This window comes from Conger conger, chromosome 6 (genome assembly GCF_963514075.1).
Source record: "Conger conger chromosome 6, fConCon1.1, whole genome shotgun sequence".
NCBI lineage: Eukaryota > Metazoa > Chordata > Actinopteri > Anguilliformes > Congridae > Conger > Conger conger.
The window spans coordinates 16,430,616-16,451,322 of record NC_083765.1 but is presented as its reverse complement, the minus strand read 5'-3'; the positions used below and the strand labels follow the sequence as shown (position 1 = coordinate 16,451,322).

Here is a 20,707-nt window from a genome sequence, read left to right as displayed (position 1 = left end):
TTATCAACATACATTTTAGGTTAATTTGTTTTTATATATTCACTGAGATACCAAATGTGAGTCTTTATTTTCTATTATAATTTTCTTCCACTAGAGGGAACTACATACCACTAAAACGATATTCGTGGGCTGTTTTCAAACGCACGAGGAAAATATATATATTTTCCACCAACGCTGAGCGTGGGCCAGTTTACTACCGTTTCACTTTGTGGCTAGGTGCATTAGTCCTATGATCATGCATCATCAGATAACCACAATTAAATCAATACCAGTTCCAATGTTTAATTTGGTGTATAAAACGACATTGGATTAACATCTCATTTCTGCATGTTAATGTATCTTAATATTTGATATTAATTTTACGCAAGTGGACTACAACACATTTACAGTTGCCAGAATTACATTATACATGTAGTCATATATGAGGGAGACTAGCTAGCCTGCCAGGTCTTCACCGCTACAAGTATTGCCTCGAATAGATAATAGACCGAACCCAAATCCGAGGTACAGAAAACTCCACACTTCTCCTCTGCTTCCTATTGTTGGTTTTCCTGGAGTTACCGAATCCCACCCTAACTGCTGTTCCTGCCATCAATTGGTAAATCAATTCTCAACAACTCCCAGTTTAAGGAAACTCTCAATTGGATAAAACACATATTACATGATCATCGCTGTCAGGATTGGGCAAAAGATGTGTCAATCAAGTACAAATGCGCTTCCCACCGCGTTGGATGCATCTGCAGTTTTTTTCCCTCTCTCGTTTACAGGGAAACTACCAGCTGTGGAGACAAAGTAGCGAAAAATGATTACAAAATTTGAGAAATGATACTTTTTAATCAAACAGAACCCGTATATTGCTTGGATCCCCGTTTAACAACACACATCTAGTAATGTAAGTATAATTACATATGTGTAGCCAGATCCTTTTGAAAGTTGTTTTGCTCCCCTCAATGTTGCGGTGTTTGTCAGATTGGGCTAGTTTTGCCTGCAAAAGAAAAGTTTGAAAACAGAATTTGGCAGCGTTTAATTTTTTATTAGATGTCTCGAGTTTAGTCATTTTACCTAATTAGCTTAGTGGTGTGCTACATTACAATCAATACAATAAGAGGTATTTTCAATTCGTAACTTACTGTAGTTAGCCGACTAATAGTCATCACATGCACAGCAGGCGAACATTGCGCCACTTCTCCAAGCTACTTACTTCGCGAAGTTTCCATTTGGACACAGTAGTTGCTACTCGAGTTGTATACGCTTGTATGTGTGAGTATTTTGCTGTTTGACAGTGTATTGTGTTGACTAGCAAATAATACTAGGAGCACGTTATTCACATTGCCATATTGAGGTTTTGCTTACGAGAGGTAGCTAGTCAATGCTATTGGCTGCCGTTATTGTATGTTTTTTAGTTGTAGCTGAAGCCTCTATAGGTAACTTTTTTTAAATCGGAATCAGCGATTCCAGGTTTTCTAAGTGTTCTCAATATTTAACATGTTGCTCCTTTAACACGCCGCGCTTAAGCTAGCCTACATGTGTAATATTTGAGTTGCTAGGCGAAGTCAATGGAAAAGGTGTAGGAAACCAAATAGTATAGCTGTCCGAGGAGACAGCTGTAGTTTGGATATTGCGCTGAACAAATCTGAACATATTGTTATGGTCTGTGAACGTTTTTCTTTTAATCGATGACGGTGCCGTGCATAGTTTGTTTTTTATTCCCTTCCCGAAAATCTTATAGCGAAAATATTGCTTTGATAATTTTAATTATTCTGTTAATCGATTGCATAAACATGCGGGATAAAAACTAAGTTGTACCGTTCACTGCGAACTGACGGTCATGTGTGAGTTTAGCACCAGTGGACTATGGGTACCGTGGAATGCATGCTTCCACTAACACTACACCACATTCGGAAAATGTATGAATTGCACACTCAAATGGCACTAAATTTGTGCTTTGTGAATTCCAGGCACCTCAACTTGGCATCCTAATTTATTGAAAGATGACCAGTTAACATTTGAATAATCACAAACCAGGTCACTCATGGCAGTGGCAAGTGTTAAACTCCACTACCCCTGCCAGAGGTTATGTATTATTTTGATCTCCAAATTTGGCTAATTTGACCATGTACGGTCATCACCTGGAATTTCACTTGGGGAAAGATGTATTACTACATATTTAAAAAAATAAAATAAATAATAATAATAATAATAATACAGGAAAGGGATACATTTGATGCAGACAAATTATGGATATGTGTTGTGTCTACCATTCTTTTTAAAATGGTCCTTGAAAATTGCAAGCTTACCATGCAATGGCAAGCATACATGCAACACTAAGTTAATGCCATGTTTTTCTTTTGCACTTTAAGGCCAATGCAATTGCATTTTGTCTAATTGTTATTTATTTTCATTGTTAGATCCTTGGCATCTGCACCCAAATATGGAAATATGCTGAACACTGGTCACAAATAGTGTGTTTGAGGTGTATTTAGCAGCAGATAAGATTTTTTTTCAGGTATGCTTAAAATAAATTTCAATGGAGACGAAAGGCTGCAGCTATTTGCTTGTTCGATTGAATCGCTACGCTGTGGTGCATGGATCAATTTCGGACCAGGCCAGTGCCGTCACTGCCTGGACGATGCTCAATTGCTGACTGCATTGCCCAGCACATGAGAAGGTACCAGTGAGCTAGGGCTCCATGTTTCATTGCCATCTAGCTACTGGTCAGTCGGTGCCCATGGACTATGTGAAACCACTTCCTCCGACTGTGGTCTCTGATGTGAAACTGGTGACCACTGACACCACGAGCCGAGGAGAACTGAATCTCCCCAAGCAGCATTGGGATTCGACCATGAATGTGGTTGCATATAATTGAACATTTCAAATTAAGGTGGTAATTGTATCTGTACAGTTATGTATTTGCCATATATAAACTCACCAAGCACTTTATTAGGTATTTTAGACTTATTTATAGACTTAGACTTTTTAAATTTATATATTTAGACTTCTACTGCTGATGCGTTGTGTGTTCAGAGATGCTCTTCAGCATATCACTGTTGTAATGTGTGGTTATTTGCGTTACCTTCCTGTCAGCTTTGACCAGTCTGGCCATTCTCCTCTGATGTCTCTCATTAACAGGGTGTTTCTGTCTGCAGAACTGCTGCACACTGCATTTTTTTGTCTTTTTGCACCATTCTTTGCAAACTCAAGAGACTAGTGGGTGTGTGAAAATCCCAGGAGATCAGCAGTTTCTGAGATACTCAAACAACCCTGTCTGCCACCAATAATCATTCCATGGTCACTTAGATCACATTTAAAGTAAAAATCCAGAGGGATGTTAAAATGTAACAGAAGTAGTCTAGACCTTTTCAGATAAAGACCCTTGTGATAAATCTGAAACTTTAGGTAAATATTTTTAAGGGAACAGCTTGTGATTAAATAAAACCCTGGCTGCCTTTCGTGTGGATAGAAATGCTGACCTTTTTCATGTGATCGAATCTGAATTCTGATTGGAACATTGCAAGGTACCATTAAAAATGGTGAAATTCAAGTTTACTAAATAAGCCAATTATGAAATCGCATTTAATACCTGTATGGTGAAGCAGTTATTCCCCTCAAGCCTCTAACACCCCATAGAAGAATTAGCATGTAGTTCACACCTGATTATCATTTCAGAGGGGGCTGATCAAAGTGTGATGTATGGCATAACCAGTTGCAAAGTGATGTACATATTGATGTCCTTTAAATTGGAGAAGATGGACATTACATTGTCTTATGTATTCAAGATCACTCCTGGACAGAGGTTTGCTGTGTTTGACTTCCCTGAAAGGAAGGAGCAGTCTGAATTTCAGATTTATGAGAGACCCGGGAATACCAACACCCCGCATGAAAGGAAACCGAGAATGGCTTTTAGTCATAAGAGCTTTGATGTGAATGGCAAAAAGGCTGAGGAGAGGGACCAGTTAAACGGCTTTGTCTGTAGGTTGCGTGGGGGTAGAGCAATTAAGATGCGTAATACATGTATATTTGGATGCCTGGGAAATTTGGCATTCCGTACACAGGGAATGATTCAGCACCGTTGGCAGGAAGTGCAATGTTGAGTCAAGTGACACTTACTCTCCAGGCTATGGGTGAATCCGGAAAGTGCAAGGACCCATCAGGGCTTGCTTTCCCTTCAGCAGTGCCAGTTTCTGAAAACTATCAAGAGAACACTTTGTTAACTGCGCAATGAACATTGCACATCATCAAACTATTCAACTCAATTAAATTGTATTTGTATAGCACTTTTTACAATACAAGATCACAAAGCAGCTTTACAAAGAAAAGCAAGCCAAGGGCAATGATGACAAGAAAAAAAAAACCTCCCAGACTAACGGGAAGAAACCTTGAGCAGATCCAATCTGTTTCTGGCCAGCACTGGGCAAACATTGAGTTTGACAGTAATGTTATATGTAATATATAAATAAATTAACTTAATACATTAAAACTTCCCTGAAAGGCCATGCTGGGGGCCAAGAACCGGACCTTCCCGGATAATCATCTATATTTGAAATCTACATGATTATCCGGGAAGGTCCAGTTCTTGGCACAAGGAGGGAAGAAGTGGCAGGTTAGCTGAGGCCGGGGTCAGGTTGTGCTGCTTGAGCTGCAGCTCCAGGCCGGAGCCCAGAGCAGGGAGAGGAGGGCAGAAACAAAACTATGATTAGTGGATGGTAAGTGGTAGATTGAATAGGATAAGCTGGATAGCAGAAAAGGGGGTAGGGGAAGAGGTGTCTGTCTGTGCCATCCATTCCTTTATGTCTTTGAGGCAGGCTTCCATGTTTGTTTCACAATGGTGTCAGGTTTGACTGATATGTACAGCTGGGTATCATCTGCATAACAGTGGAACTTAATGCCATGGTTACAGAGGATGTTGCCAAGAGGTAACATGTATAAGGAGAAGAGTATATGTCTGAGCATGGATCCTTGTGGTATTCCATATCTTACTCAAACAATATGAGGACTCATTGGTAATATTAACAGATTGATGTTCTGATAGATAGGACCTGAACCAGGAGAGGGCCTGTCCACTTAGGCCAACAAGATTTGAGTGGGTCCATGAGAAGAAGATTATCGATAGTATCAAAGGTTACACTTCGGTCTAGAAGCACAGGTAAGGAGATGCAGCCATTGTCAGAGGAGAGGAGTAGACCATTAAGCTCTTGGAGAAGAGAAGTTCCAGTGCTGTGGTCTAAACCCAAACTGAACGACTTCCAGAGTGCTATTGGATTATCGAAAGGAGCAAATCTTTGTCAGGAGGTTTGAGAGAGTTCATTTGGATCCAGATTGGGTTACTTGAGGATAGGCTTGATAAGTGCTACTTTGAAGGACTGAGGTACATGTCCAGATGTTAGGGAGGCATTGATAAAATTACGCAATGGTGTACCAATTGCAGGAAGCGGCTGTTTGAAGAAAATCCCGTCGCTAAAGGGTCTAGCAGACAGGTGGAGTTTTTAGATTAATTAATTAAGGAAGATAATTAATTGAATTCAATGGGAGTGAAGGAATCTAGGCATATGGCTGACCTAAAAGACATATCCACTTTATCAGAGACGTGAGAGGCCATGCTGAGGGCAGGGGCAGAGGCAGAGGAAAGATTTTGTATCGTCTCTTATCTTTTATATTTTAGTGTCAAAGAAGTTCATGAAGTCATCCCTACTGTAAATAGCTGAAATGCATGGGTCTGCTGATGGATGGCTCGTTGTTAGAGTGGAACTGGTATCTGGGATTGTATTTATGTTCCTCTATTAGGATAGAAAAATATGAAGATCTGGCAGCTGTTAGGGCATGCTTGTAGTTTGTGAGACTTTCTTTCCATGGCAGGAAGAACTGAAAGTTTGGTTGAACGCCATTTTCTTTCAAGTTTCCACGAAGCTTTTTTCAGGATACGCGTATGGTCATTACACCATGGTGCAGCAGCATTCAGGGTTTTGTGCAGTGTCAACTTAATACTGTCTGCAAGTTGATTACAATGTTGCCAGTTTATTAGTTTGCAGTTATGATTAGGAAGTTTTCATTGACCAGACTGTATGATCCAGGAAGCACATCAATAAAGGCGTTAGTAGTATCAGAGGAGATTGTACAGCTAAAGGAATATCTGGAATCGGAGTTCATATTACAGGCTAATGGTAAGTTGAAAGTGATGGGATAATGGTTTAAAAGTACAGGATTGTGGGGCACAGTAGCTATATGGCTAATTTCAGCGCCATAATTTAACAAACTTGTTCCACTGTCAATTTTCCTAAGTGCAGATGTATGTTTTATTCCCCTCTATCGCGCGTCAGAAGACCACTAACAGCCCAGCCAGTAGAGGCTCTGCTGGGATCAATGCAGACTCCCCCTCCGCTCCTCAGTGCCTGTGCCTGGGTCAACAGTTTTTGTCGGCGTAAGTGGTGCAGGACAGATGCCAGCTCCACCCTCCTGCCCAGTCTGTAACCCTCCCACCTGCTCCACCCAGCCCCACCCCATCCCTCCCAGTGCCATATTCCTGCATCACCCCATCAGCACCCCTTTAAACCTGGTCTTTTGTGACTGACTCCCGCATTGTGAACCGTGAAACCCCCTGCTGACTTGCTGCCTGCCATACGCCTAACCAGAGCCCCGTCATTCACCGACCGCATTCTGCATGTCAGCCCAAACAAACACACTCTGACTGGCTTCTACTCTGAAGCCCAGTGGCCTGAATTGTTTTTGTTGTTTTGTTTTGTACCCCGTCGTTGAAAGGAAAGCTGATCCACTTGTGATTTGCCCACTTGTGCTGCAATTATATCCAGATGCCACCGTTATATTTAGGACTTGGGACCTATTCTAGTGCTTGTTCTGATTTGGTGATGAAAGCGTGGTTAGAAATCCATGGATGCGTTGTGCCAAAAACTATACACATAAACTGAAATTAAGTTTTTTGGAGTATTTTTTTTTTTTGTATACGGTCACAGGAAGCAAAATTTTGTAAAAGCTCTGCTGAGCTATACATGATGCATTTTTGTTTTCAGGCTGCTGTCATTGCACATCTGAGCGCTGAAAAAAAACTGCTGACACTATTTGATTGTACTTTCCTGCTCCATTATGTTGGTCTTAAATCTGATATTTTAATGTATTGTTCAATTTTGGGAGATTACCAAACTTATTCCACAGTACTCAACTTAACTCTTAACTGATATTTGTGGTTTGGGGGAAAAAAACCCTACAAAAAACTTGTTAAGGCCTTTTCTTGCCGATTACTGTATTACTTTGCCTTCAATACTTTTTTGAGGGACACACAGTAACCAAAAATGAGCTCTCGGCCTAAACAATGACCTTGCATGTGCATATCAGTAAAGCCAGTTTAACAAAAATGCAAAATTAATGTGCATAGTGTTTACAACTCATTTTAACATGCAGACACACCAACAGAAAATCTGGAAAGCCAGTTTTGTATTTCCACAGAGAACATTTTTGGTGAAGCAAAAATGTGGTTCTATTAATTCTGGCAATTCTAACAAAAAGCCAAATAAATAGCATTTTCTGGGAATTCCTATTTAATATCATTAACTATTTAAGGTGGTGAATGAGCATGTTTAATACATTGGCCTTGAATTGGAGATGAATGAATAGAGAATGTTTGCCAATGTCATGTAAATATTTCAGAACAAATCTTTTTGGAAAAGGAAATTACATATTTCTGCATCTTATTTTCTCCTTTGTTCCCCTCAGTCAGAAAATTGGCCACAGGTGAACTCCCGGAGGCCCATGAAACGATGTCGGTCAACGTCCATGAAAACCGCAAGTCCCGCACCAGCACGGACTCCATGAACATATCTCTGTTCCACAAGCCGTCGCACCCGGACAGCGTGCTGACGCACCTCAACACGCTGCGCAAGCAGTGCATGTTCACCGACGTGACGCTGTGCGCGGGAGACCGCTCCTTCCCCTGCCATCGGGCCGTGCTGGCCGCCTGCAGCCGCTACTTCGAGGTCATGTTCAGCGGCAAGATGCGGGAGAGCCAGGCCAAAGAGGTGGACTTCCGCGACAGCGTGCACCCCGAGGTGCTGGAGCTCCTGCTGGACTTCGCCTACTCCTCCCGCCTGGTCATCAACGAAGAGAACGCCGAGTCGCTGCTGGAGACCGGCGACATGCTGCAGTTCCACGACATCCGGGACGCGGCCGCAGAGTTCCTGGAGAAGAACCTGCACTCCTCCAACTGCCTGGGCATGATGCTGCTGTCGGACGCCCACCAGTGCAAGCGGCTCTACGAGCTCTCCTGGCAGATGTGCCTGCTGCACTTTGAGTCGGTGAGGGATACCGAGGACTTCTACAGCCTCTCCAAAGACAAGCTGCTGGACCTGATCCTCAGCGATGAGCTGGAGATGGAGGATGAGCAGCTGGTCTTCAGCGCGGTGATGCGCTGGGTCAGGTACGACCTGGACAGCCGCAGGGACCACCTCCCGGAGCTGCTGCGGGGCATCCGCCTGGCTCTGCTGCCCTCCGAGTGCCTCATCGAGGCCGTGGCCTGTGAGGAGCTGGTGGTGTCGGACAAGCGCAGCATGCAGATCGTGGAGGAGGCCATGCAGTGCAAGAAGAAGATCCTGCAGAACGACGGGGTGGTCACCAGCCCCTGCGCCCGCCCGCGCAAGTCTGGGCACACGCTCCTCATCCTGGGGGGCCAGACCTTCATGTGCGACAAGATCTACCAGGTGGACCACAAAGCCAAGGAGATCATTCCAAAATCGGACCTGCCCAGCCCAAGGAAGGAGTTCAGCGCCTGTGCCATCGGGTGCAAGGTGTACGTGACAGGGGGGAGGGGGTCCGAGAACGGGGTCTCGAAGGACGTTTGGATATACGACACGGTTCACGAAGAGTGGTCCAAAGGAGCCCCCATGTTGATTGCTCGTTTTGGCCATGGTTCTGCGGAGCTGGAGAACTGTCTCTACGTGGTGGGCGGCCACACGGCCATTGCGGGCGTTTTCCCAGCATCCCCTTCGGTGTCGCTCAAGCAGGTGGAGCGCTACGATCCCCTCGTCAACAAATGGACCATGGTGGCTCCCCTCAGGGACGGCGTCAGCAACGCAGCCGTGGTCAGCGCCAAGCTAAAGCTCTTCGTCTTCGGCGGGACCACCATCCACAGGGACAAGGCCTCCAAGGTCCAGTGCTACGACCCTCTGGAGAATCGCTGGACCATCGCGGCAGAGTGCCCACAGCCCTGGCGCTACACGGCCGCTGCCGTCCTGGGCAGCCAGATCTTCATCATGGGCGGGGACACCGAGTTCACGGCGGCCTCAGCGTACCGCTTTGACTGTGAAACCACCCTGTGGAGCCGTGTCGGAGACATGACGTCCAAGCGCATGAGCTGCCACGCAGTGGCGTCGGGAAACAAACTCTACGTTGTCGGGGGTTACTTTGGAGCTCAGAGGTGCAAGACATTGGATTGTTATGATCCTACCTCCGATAGCTGGAACAGCATAACAACAGTGCCTTATTCACTCATTCCCACGGCATTTGTCAGCACTTGGAAGCATCTTCCCGCATGAAAGCACTATATCAGGACTTCTAATCGATTGGGTAAGGACCTTGTTTTAGTCAGATTTGTTTTTATGAAGCAGTTTAAATTGGAAGAATGGCAGTGTGTAGCCTGATTTGACATTCATAGAATGAGCCATTTACTATGTTTGAATACAGTACAGTTTACATACAGTAGCATCAACCTGCAAACATTTCAAAATATTGAAACATGCACTTGGTAACATGGAATTTTCATGTTAAAATCATTTAAAAATAGTATTTAAAAGCTTTTTAAAAACGTTTGTTTTGTTGGGTTCAAACACTATATTGTCTAAGTTTTTATTTTTTCAAAGTAGAGGAAATAGTTTAAGTTGATAAAAAGTGCACTGGCTCAAAGCCAGTACGATAATGTTTTGAGATATGTCAGATATGTACAAAGTCACATTCTACTTTGGTAATCAGGCTCCCTATCTGTACAACTGATAAAGATTTCATCTACCTTTGAGTTACACTAGTAAGCCATCCTTACTACAGTACATGTCACACATGCCTGAATGTGGTCTGAGCCTCTCATTTTGTCTAAACAGTCATGAAACACTGAATAAACACTGACCAGATGTATCCACAGTACTATTGCTCATATTAATGTGATTCGCCAAGATTTAAATTAATTCTGGATAAGAGCTTCTGCTAAATGAGTCATCCTGTGTGCCACCCAGCAATATTTGTCCCTTTAAAAACTTGTGTATTCGTTTTTCATGAGTTTTCAGTCTAAGCGCTTGATACAGTTAAAGCATGGCTAGTCTGGCCTTTGAATTGTACCTTCAAGCAGGTTTCTTTTTGGATATGGATAACTTGGAGTGGAGGTAAATTAGTCTTATCAGGTGACTGGCACAGAATTCAGCAGACTGGAACCAGGGCCTAGTGGCCCTGAACTAAATGTGAGGATTGGACTAAAGTGACAGTGACAGGGTCAGTGGACTTGGAATCCAATACGACCTGCCATTTCTGATGACTCATGACAGGACCTGCATTATTTTACAACACAAATCTTGGCTCCAAACTTGACCCAAAACCTTTTAATTAAAGTCTCTCTCTTAAGTGACAATTTGATTCATGTTTATTTTTTCACCTCTCCAATCCCTTCAGTTTTCACTTCATGCAAATGGAGAGGAGCGGTGTAAACCATTTAAGATAGAGTAGTAGTAGATTTAGACTGTTGCTACAGTCAAGGCAACTAAATGTGCACAAAGAATTAATATTTCTTTTTTTTTTTTTTCCTACACATGCTGAGCACACTTCTTGTTGATTAATATCCACCTTTAAAATGGCTAATAGGGTGTGATTTCTATTCTTTAAACTGCTTTTCATTGTTGGCGTGCAATTTACCTACGATTTCACTCAATAACATGTCGAATTCACACAATGTATCCAACAACACAAAGGGGCCCAGGCAGGTTACTGTTCACTTGTATGGAGGCTGTAGGTTTAAGTTTCAGACAATCACGATCTCTCGTATGGGAACAGTGAGACATCTCAATCGGCAGGAGTGAGTTGGACAATGATTTGTGAGCTACATTAGAGGATTTCAGTCAATTGCCCATTAGCTCACAAGATGAAGAACAAGGTGAGAATCATGCTTCCAGGAGCAATCTATTGGTTCAATTACAGCACAAGCACTCCTCAGGGGCTAATACCCTAACTGGGGGACAAGGGTTCAGTACAATCACTGCCTTTTGCTCTTCTGTGTTTATGCCACGGTTTCTACAAATAAGAATGATAATATCACCATTCACTGTGATTGTTTGTGTCTTCTGCACATTTAGAATTCATGAAAATGGACCTTTGGAATAATGAGGAAATAGAATTTTAAGATGCCATTTATAGTTCCCATAATTCCATTATGAGTGATGCTATATCCAGCTCATTATCTTTCCAGAGAGGAAATCACTTAGCCTTACAGATGTTGGGATCTGCACTACTGATAGTAATCTACAGTGCCTTTCATTACCTCCTGCACTGCAGCACAACCTCATGGAATGGTGATCTCCTTCAGAAGTAAAAAAAAAAAAAAACCTTCGTGTTTTGGCCATGCTGCTGATCATATTTTTGGTCATATTAAAGAGAATGCTGCTGTCGGCAGGAGACGAGGGTTAATTTATCATGCAAGCATTTCAAAACTCTACAACCTACACAACCTAGGTTGTGTGCTAGAATAATTAGCTTGGTATAATGGTATAAGTGGTCATTCAATGGAGATAACTGAAATGTTAGTTATTGGTTGGATAATGCCTCCATTACCTAATGCTGATACACCTTCTGAAATGAATTATTTCCCTAAATAATTCTGTTTAAGTGCCTTCATCAAGTACACAATCCAAGTGTCCAGTCTGGGAATCGAACTGCATTCCACTGGTGTCACGCCAAATTCCACAACCCCTCACCAACTTCATCAGCTGCTGGAGCCACTGAATCATGTCAAAGTACAGTGTCCCTCATTAACTGTGCGGCAGTGTTTCGTGCCTTCACGCTGGGCAGCAGAGAATCCCTCCTCAGGCTCGTGGGAAGCAGACCGAATGCTCCAGCACGGCTCTGCCTCCCAGCGTGCGTGTGACTGAGCTCCTGTCTGGAGGAGAAGTTTCTTCAGGGACCGTTAACCCTTGGCACGGCCACTTTCGAATCTCACAGCAGCAGGTGGCCCAGAAAGGCTGTACTCTAATTAAAACTCGTTGGCACAGCATCAGTGCCCCTCCGGGAGCCCTGCCGCCAGTGCTGCTGGAGAACGCTGGCATCGCGCGCTTCTGACAGGCATGCAAATTAAGTGGGATTTGGCTAGTTAAGTCCTGTTACAGTAGGGACCTGTTATCTTGTCATTTCCCCTGCCTGTTTCGTTTAAACAGCTTTTCCCCCCCGATGACAAAGGAACCTGGGTGGGCAGATAAGTTGAGGGGCTGCTTTTAAAATGAAATGCATTCCCTGCACATCTGCGATTTATCAAGGTGGGATACAGACACCTACACAGTCGGCCTGGTTCTAAAAATACCGCTCCATGAGTGATGGACATGAAGACTTCACGGCTGCGACCAATAAACGCTTAAATGAAAGCAGCTGGCAAAAGGCTATAGGACCGTCTTAATACATTCCTAAAGAACCATTCCTTTAAGCCGTTTGCCCCTTTCGAACTCTGAGGAATCTCAGTGAGGTGAAACCCTGTTTTTTCTTACATTTTCATTTGCTGCTACAGTATGCACGATTGCATATTGATACAGGCTTGTACTGAACTCATGACCCCCATACAATCAGCATGTCTAAAATGCTGCAGATTACAACTTTAAAATAAGTGGAGTCTAGATCTAGGGAATCAGGATCACTTCCCAATGGCAGACACGGAGACAAATGTCAGAATTAGTGGACCAGGGTTCATCCTAAGAAAGTCAGAACATAATTTACCTTGCCTTTTTCCTCAGAAAAGCTATATTTTATTGGTAAAGTTTGTGGCAGCCTGTAGCCTAGTGGTTAAGGTAGATGACCTTAACCCCACATTGCTCCAGGGGGGGACTGTCTCTTGCTTAGTCTAATCAACTGCAAGTTGGTTTGGATAAGTGTCAGCCAAATAAATTATTGTTGTACAACTTTTTCCATTATCTTACCTAGATATGGATTTCATGGTTAATGGGCATGGGAAATCTTTGGTTAAAAATTGGTTAAACAGTTGAAACTATGGTTTCAGCTGGCTCAATTTATGTTGATAGGGGAGGGCCATGTATTTATTTATTTAATACAGTTGAAGTTGCTCTTCCAGGCCTTGGTGCAGTAGATTTGCAGTTGTATTTCCATATGGAATTTCAACATTGACCCTGGAAAATTTGTTTTGTGACTGTAATCGTTTTTGAGTTAATAGGTTTGCACGGCTGATGTGCATGGGTGGCCTAATAATTATTCTTACAAAGGCAATTGGGAAACAATGTTGTTTGTAGCATTTTATTTTTTGCACATCATTGGTCCTTAAACTACTTTCTAGGGCCAGCTTCTTTAAAAAATAAAGTAAAATACAAAAAAAAATCATACATACAATCAAAGCATTTGCAATACCATTAAAATGAATAAATAATCATTCAAATGCATCAATGATCAAAGGCCACATTTGGAAACCAGTTGTACAGCCTTACTGTTATATCGAAACCGTTTCATTTAAAATTAGATTTTCAGTATTGCTCCTTGACATGCAAAATAGGAACTTAAAAGTTGGCATAGTAGTGTAATTTTTCAGTTTAATAAACCAGGACAGATTTTCAAACTAATGTACAAATAGTATGACATTTTGAATTTGTGCACCATTGCTTTTCCTGCTCCCTGAAAAAAAACATTGTTGCAGAGGCTTTCCTTTTTCCTTGCTGGTTTGAAGAATGTGCTGGCGTGGGGTTCTCCTTTTTCAGCAGGAAAGTGGTGTGGTCAAAGCAGTGACAGACAGAGTAAAATAACTTAGCCTGCAGCCTGGCTGGGCCTGGGCCAACAATCTGTATTATTGTAAAATGAGTGACAGGGTGCCGGGGAGATTTGGCTTATTAATTAATTATCTTAGTCTGCGCTTTAAATGCACGGGGGAAATGGGATATTTTGACACCCTCGGTACTTTGGCAGTCACCCATAGCTAATTTTTGCAGTACTTAAGCAGACTTCATGCCCATCGAACACTTGCTGGCAGATTTTTTATGCAGACCCTTTGCCTTACTAATGTATCAGTGACAGTGTAAAATTAAACATGAACCGTGATCCTACAATGGATTATACCAAACGTCGGCATCATGGAACTCCAAAAAGAATTGAAGCTGCGCAATTCTGACCGCTGTTCTCTAGAGGTCATAAGGAACTATCTGGAAAGAAAATCCCTAAATCTGATGTTACCGTTTGACTATTACGGTTCAGTGCTGTATGAGTAATTGTGAATTCCCGAACTGTGAACCAACTCATGCATGAAAAACATGCTGTACTGCTATCAGAACAGACAAGCGGAGGCCTTAGTATGGTGTTCAGTGTAAATTGTGACAGAAAAATAATTTTGGACCCTGTAAGCTTTTCATATTTGTAGCTCTGCCTAACTGTAGTGTAATGTGTGTGTAATGAAATACTGTTACAGTGTGAAACAGATCAGGAATGCTAGGGTGTAGTGTGTATGTAATCGCAGTCAGGACATCTAGTCCTGTACCCTGGGGCATGCCTCATGTGGGAGTTTAACCCGCTGTTTTCTGTGAAAGCACAACATCCACCCAAAGTGTGATTCTCTGAACTGAAAGCCAGCAGCAGTGTAACCAGATCCTCCCAGGGAATGCATGACTCCACAGTGGTCGTTTTGAACCAGCGTGATTATTATTATAGCTTCTAGTGAGGTTTCCAACCAACTCCCTCTGCCATCACGACCAGACAAGAGAGAGAGAAGAGTACTATATTACTTACGACATGCCATTTACATGCATGACGCTTGTTATATTTGCAAACATTTCTGCTACTTTGCTTTGGTAGTACTTCCATACCAGAAACCATGTTTGACACCTAGATATTTTCTGTTGCCATATGCTGAGGTTGAGCACACAGCCTGGATAAACAGCAGGATGGTGTTGTCTTGTTACTGCAAGAATAGTTTGTTACCAAGATTTTCACAGAATTGTACCCCTCTTGTTCCAATGTACTTTCGTTTAGCTGTGTCTTTGCTTTCTGTGTCTAGAAAGACAGCAAAATAAGGAAACAAATTAATTATATCAGTAGATTTTTTGTTTACGGTCTCCTGTCACAGAACCACACACTTCAATTGTGCGTTTGTAAGCTAGTTACTGGAACAAAGGGCTGGCCTGATATACAGACACAGTAGTTCTAGAGCCAACGCCATGTTTTTTTTTTCACAATGTTCTTCCAGTATATTCCACACTAGTTTTCAGTGGCAAGGCTGGAGCCATCAGAACAGTTGGATAGTTCCCAGTTTGACAGGCAGGCAGATGAACACCGTGCACATTGACAAGTCAGCAGGGGTAAAATACTTGTGTGTGCAGCAGTATGTGTAGCTGTAAATGTCTTCATTAATATGTTGATTAGCGTTTATGAGCTGGGTGGCCTCCGGCATGAAACTCCATGTTGAAATGTATGAGCAGGGTTGTTTGTGCTGCTCTCATTGCTAGAGGCGGTATGGCGTTCTCTAGGCATAAAACGCCTATGACACATCACTGTGCCAGTGAGAAACATTCTCCTTTTGATTGGAGCAGCACTTTGACTGCTCAAAGGTTTTTTTGGTGACAGCACTGCCAGGAAAATATTTCCGGTTTCTGTCAAAAGAAAAAGCTTCAGAGCTTCATTTTTGTCTTCAAGCAGTATCCTGACACAGGCCCTGTATTGTCCCTCAGAACAGTTGAAACTGACAGGGTATTAAAAGTTACACTGAAAAGGAGTTAAAAAGGAGGAGTGAAAGAGCAATATTTAAAATGGCCTGTCTTGCTGGGTTATCTATGGGTCTGCATGGGAGATTTACTGCTTCTGCTTTAGATAATTGCTACCCAGTCTTCTATCACATGCTTGTGCTGAAGCCAGTTCACTCATTTTTTTCCCTGCAGTTTTACTGGCAACCCTGCGCTCTGCTAATCCAGGTCGTTTGCTACTGGAACCGGCTCTGAACTCCACTGTACAGCAACAAAAGTGGCTAATTGCCGTAGTGCTGCAGCAGCATTAAATCCCAGAGCAACAGACTAGGCCCCTCTTCCTGTGACTGCAGATATGTTTGGTTTGCAGAAACATTTGCTCGGTCCACTGCACAGAACTGAGCCCTGAAGGCAGGTAACCAGACCGGTCCCTTTGAGGAATGTCCACCATGTGCCTCTTAACACCAAACCACTCATGCATACTCAGAACAGAAAAGAGTGGGAGAGGTTTTTTTTTTTTTTTTGCTTTGCCAGGCCTGTTTAATTCAGCTTTAGACTGGAGTACTGTGGTCCTGAGCAGACATTTTCAAGATTTCAGCACGTACAGCGTCCTTGCATCAGCCAGAAACACCAGGTTCGCTTGCACTACAGAGTAGGTAGGAGGAACTTGGATCAGGACATCAGTCTTCTATAAATACGCTGCTAAAATGCATCTTTACTCATACGGTTTCACACCAGCTGCCATCGACCCATAAATGCACAATTCTGCAGGTTCCGTCTTGTCTACCCGCTGCATCAGAGCTGCTCGCGGTGAGCTGTTCTCACAAGGTGCACAGTGTGCGGAGAAACCGTCAGCATCAGGTTCTGAATGCAAAGTGATGACAGCCTGGCCCAGTTGACATGACCCCGTCATGTTCACCTGCTGGGGCGAGCTCAGACTCATCACAAATGCAAAGGCGAAAGGAGCACTTTGGAAGGAGAAAACACACTCACAGATTACCTGCTATTTCTGCCATCTGCCAGTTTTCCACCAGATACTGTCAACAAGCCTTCCTTCCTCTCCCTGTTCCGCTTTCATGTTGTTGAGTTTTTTGAAGGTTAATCTCTTGGTATTTTGCATAATTATACCATACTTTGAAGTACTTTAAGTGCATTCTTTGTTGTGTGTGTGTGTTATTTGCTTCCGTCATTGTCCCCCAGCCCTGACCTTCCTCTTGTTTGGAGAAGAGACTTGGGTCCTGTTCCTCCAAGCAGACCAGCCTTCACACTGATGATCGTTAGGATTACGACCATGTTCCTTCTACACATCTTTCACATTATATAACACTATGCCTGACACACCGCCCTACACATTTCATTTTAAATATACTCAGCGCCTGGAAAAAGTCCTTCAAACAAGTGTTATCTCCTCAGCTCTGCCTCAGAGACGACAGAATGAGCCAGAAATTCTGCCAATGTGTCATTTTTCCACGATCGCAGATTGTTAATGCGCGTGTCCTTTTAAAGCAAGCATTACCGTTAAATTGTAGCTTGGTAAGAAGGCGTCAAGGTAATGCGAAGGGGATTAGGGTGACAGCGTAAGCCGCAGACGCCGAGAACGCAGAGCGGGGACCAGCGCCAGATGAAGGCTCTGACTGCGAATGCCATCGCAGGAAATCCTCAAAGGCAATACACGGCGGCGCCTCATGGGCCCACGAATCCCTGCCTCCCCTTCACACAATGAGTTTCAAAGACCGTCACAGCTCATCTGCAGACACTTTAAATATGTATTAAAAAGTACTCAGCGAGCCAATTGGAAATGATTTACTGTTACTTCAGCATTTTAGTTGAACCAAAGAATCACCCATTCTAAAGGGAACATCTTTTTGTAAGAGTGTACTAGCTAAAATGAGACCTTCAGTTCATTTTGATATGGATCATCAAATTGGCTGTCCCCATACACAAAACGCATATATAATGTCCTAGATCAGATTATTTATGCTGCCAGGACTAGAATGACCTGTGAGGCTCAGAACACAATCGGCATGTTTCCACACAGCTGAGATTAAATTTCACTGTGGGGATTGGCCCACTTGGTGAAAAGGACACAATGCTCCGCACGCCTTGGCTTCTTTGTCTGAGAAAGTTGTCTGACTGCTTTCTGGTCGACTCGCTGCCCTTTCACCTGAAGCAGTCTCCAGCAGGTCACAGTCTGCCAGCACCAGTGTAGCAGCAGCCATTGGGATGGTTCTTCTGCTTCACCGTAATCATTCATACACAATGGGTGTTAAGAGACAAAGCCCATAACAAGGGAGGTGGCAAAAGGTGACTTTTCTCTTTCAGCCAGTGTATACAATATGCTTGGGTACAAATGAAACTGGTGCCTGCCCAAATTCTACAAAACATTATTAGAATTTTGCAAACTGTCAGAGTTTGAGGAGTGTTTATCTCCAACACAGCAGGCATCCCTCTGTAAGTTATAGTTTGGGAAAATAAATTAAACCTAACAAGCAAAACTTTGAAAATATTAATCTTCATTCCTAGGTTCAAATGAAAGTCAATAATTGTGTGTGAGACCTTGACTTCAAATTTATGTTAGTCTGTGAAATTGACTCCCTCTTGTCCGGACTGCTTGGTGTTTTGTTTTGATGACACTTATCTTTGTTGCAGATGCCATGTTGTCTGCCACAGAGACTGCTGGGGTTGGACTTTCTCTCCAATGGTAGCATGCGCCAGGGGTGTGGCTCAGCTGTGACTGGCTGTGCTTTCTGATTCCCCCTCCCCAGCCACAGAGCAATGGAGAATCCAGGACTGCTGGAGTATGGTGTGTCACGGACCAGCCCCTTCAACGCACAAAACTGAGACGACTCCCTGCCTGTGATAGGCTGATGCATGACTCCTGACAGATGACACATAAGACATTTTGCACCATTTGAATGGTGGGGACTCATTAAGGTCTTCAAAAGGATCAATGCACATCTTTAGTGAATCCCTCAGTGATAAGCCCTCATCAACTGTAGGTGAAGAGTCATCACTGATCACTAAGAGATAAATTGCACTGTCATTTATAAATTGCATTTAAAATGAGTCAGGTTAACCTGGTTTACATTTCAGTGTCTGTGAAGAAACTCAGCAGATTTTCTTTATGATTTTTTAGGAAACTGAACATTTACTTGCATTCCTTCTTAAAACACTGAATGGTGAATGTGTTGCATGTACATGTTTTGCTACAGTGTTAAAATGGTCCCCCTCCTGTTCTCTGACTGGCTCAGTGTTTAAAGGGGTTTCATTGACTGTTGACCAAGATCCTGTGTGTCCATTCCAGGGGGACCACCCTGTGCTATCTCCACCAATTTTATGGTGACCAAAAATGTCTCAACTAAATCTTTAAAAAAAATTACTCAAAAGGTAATCTTCCATTCTTGTCTGAACAACAAGATGAATTTCAAGTGATTTTACTCAGTACACAGCCATATCTGGGGAAACACAAAGCAATCTGAAACCCCCTGCTCAGCATTAACATGGAATCGATTTTGGTTTAAAAAGCATTTTGAGATTATGGAAAGTATTAAAGTGAATGCAGTTAATGTACGCAGTAAGTATATTAAGCAGTATGGGATTTGCATTTGGCATTATGTTTGGTTGCATACAGTAAATTATGTTTTAACTGGATAATTCTATGAATTTGAATTTAGTGCTTTGGAATAGTTTGAGCGATTGATTTACATCATGAGGCAGTGTGCATTTTACATACATTTCAGATGTTATTGGCCCCATGACCTGAATCATTGTGCCTAATACTGGTAGATGTCAGTAATCACCATGATCTGAATAAATTGGTCTGGACATTGTTTTTTGGACATCGAAATTATTTCCTAACTTTGATTGTCAAATGTGGATATATTGTGGCATATAAATAATTGTATCATACTTTAGGCATGTATTCAGAGATTAATTACAAAAAGTTTTGGATACTAAAAAGTTAGAACTTTTTAGTTTCTAATCAATTATGATTTCCTTCCACAAACTTAAATTCCTAACTGGAACATCAGTGATCGCTATTCATGTTTTGCTGAAAAATGTGTGCAAAACATCCATCATTAGCAGTTATGGACTTAAAATGGCGCACATGTGAAAATGGTTTCGCAAATAGTTTTAAAATTGTGAGCGCTTGAGGTTTGTCAGTATTCAGACAATAGAAGAAATGAGACATTTTTCATACATCTTCCAACCAACTTCATGCAGACCCAGAAATATATACTGTTATTTCATACAGTTCTTATGAAATTTGACAAATTTATGTAATGAAATACTACATTCTAAAATGGCTGACAAAAATAATGCATGCATCGAGCCCAAGGATATATTCCAATTATATCTAAGATCTAAGAAATCCATGTATAGATTAATATACTGTGTCCCTGTTGTATATATGTAACGCATATATGGGCACACACCTGCAATTTAAGGTTTGGCTGTTCTCCATTATGCTGTGCTGCAGCCTTTTCATCTGGGATGTGGTAAGTATTTAAAATGGGCACTTCTTGGCCATTCAGAAAGAAAACAAGTTAATTATAGCTTTCTCCTCAGTGTCACTGAGCTGTGCAATTATACTGCACAGCAATTCCAAAACAACATGCAAGACCCTACCTAATGCCGTATATCTGAAGTAACATGATTGCGTTGCATCAGATAATAAAGCAATGCTTTTGCCTGTGATCTGTTAACAGTGTTGAGAAAATATATTTGCAATCCACACATCAAATGACACACAACATGTATGGCCAAGCATTGAATCCAAACTGTTGGCCAGTGGG

General features: G+C 42.5%; 1 protein-coding gene and 1 long non-coding RNA gene across 5 annotated transcripts in view; one reads left to right on the top strand and one right to left on the bottom strand.

The window, feature by feature from the left end:
• The window catches only part of LOC133131237 (uncharacterized), a 36,894-nt gene that overhangs the window by 2,345 nt on the left and 13,842 nt on the right, over nt 1-20,707 (bottom strand). The window contains exons 2-4 of one of the 2 annotated variants that reach the window (XR_009708995.1): nt 4,108-4,188; nt 907-985; nt 662-779 (exon numbers count right to left, since the gene is read on the bottom strand). This is a non-coding gene — a long non-coding RNA (uncharacterized LOC133131237). Of the gene's footprint in view, nt 1-338; nt 780-906; nt 986-4,107; nt 4,189-20,707 lie in introns of those variants that run through there. The other variant, XR_009708994.1, reaches the window with a different exon arrangement.
• On the top strand, nt 625-19,743 carry LOC133131235 (kelch-like protein 25). 3 transcript variants are annotated; one of them, XM_061246491.1, is made up of 4 exons: nt 625-892; nt 6,315-6,415; nt 7,723-9,567; nt 18,561-19,743. In XM_061246491.1, exons 2-3 carry the CDS (start codon nt 6,358-6,360, stop codon nt 9,534-9,536), a joined length of 1,872 nt encoding a protein of 623 aa, XP_061102475.1. In that variant the 5' UTR covers nt 625-892; nt 6,315-6,357; the 3' UTR covers nt 9,537-9,567; nt 18,561-19,743. The 3 variants fall into 3 exon arrangements, with proteins under 3 accessions (XP_061102475.1, XP_061102476.1, XP_061102477.1); XM_061246492.1 differs by lacking the exon at nt 6,315-6,415 and having other exon boundaries at nt 628-892; XM_061246493.1 differs by lacking the exons at nt 625-892; nt 6,315-6,415 and adding an exon at nt 6,041-6,158.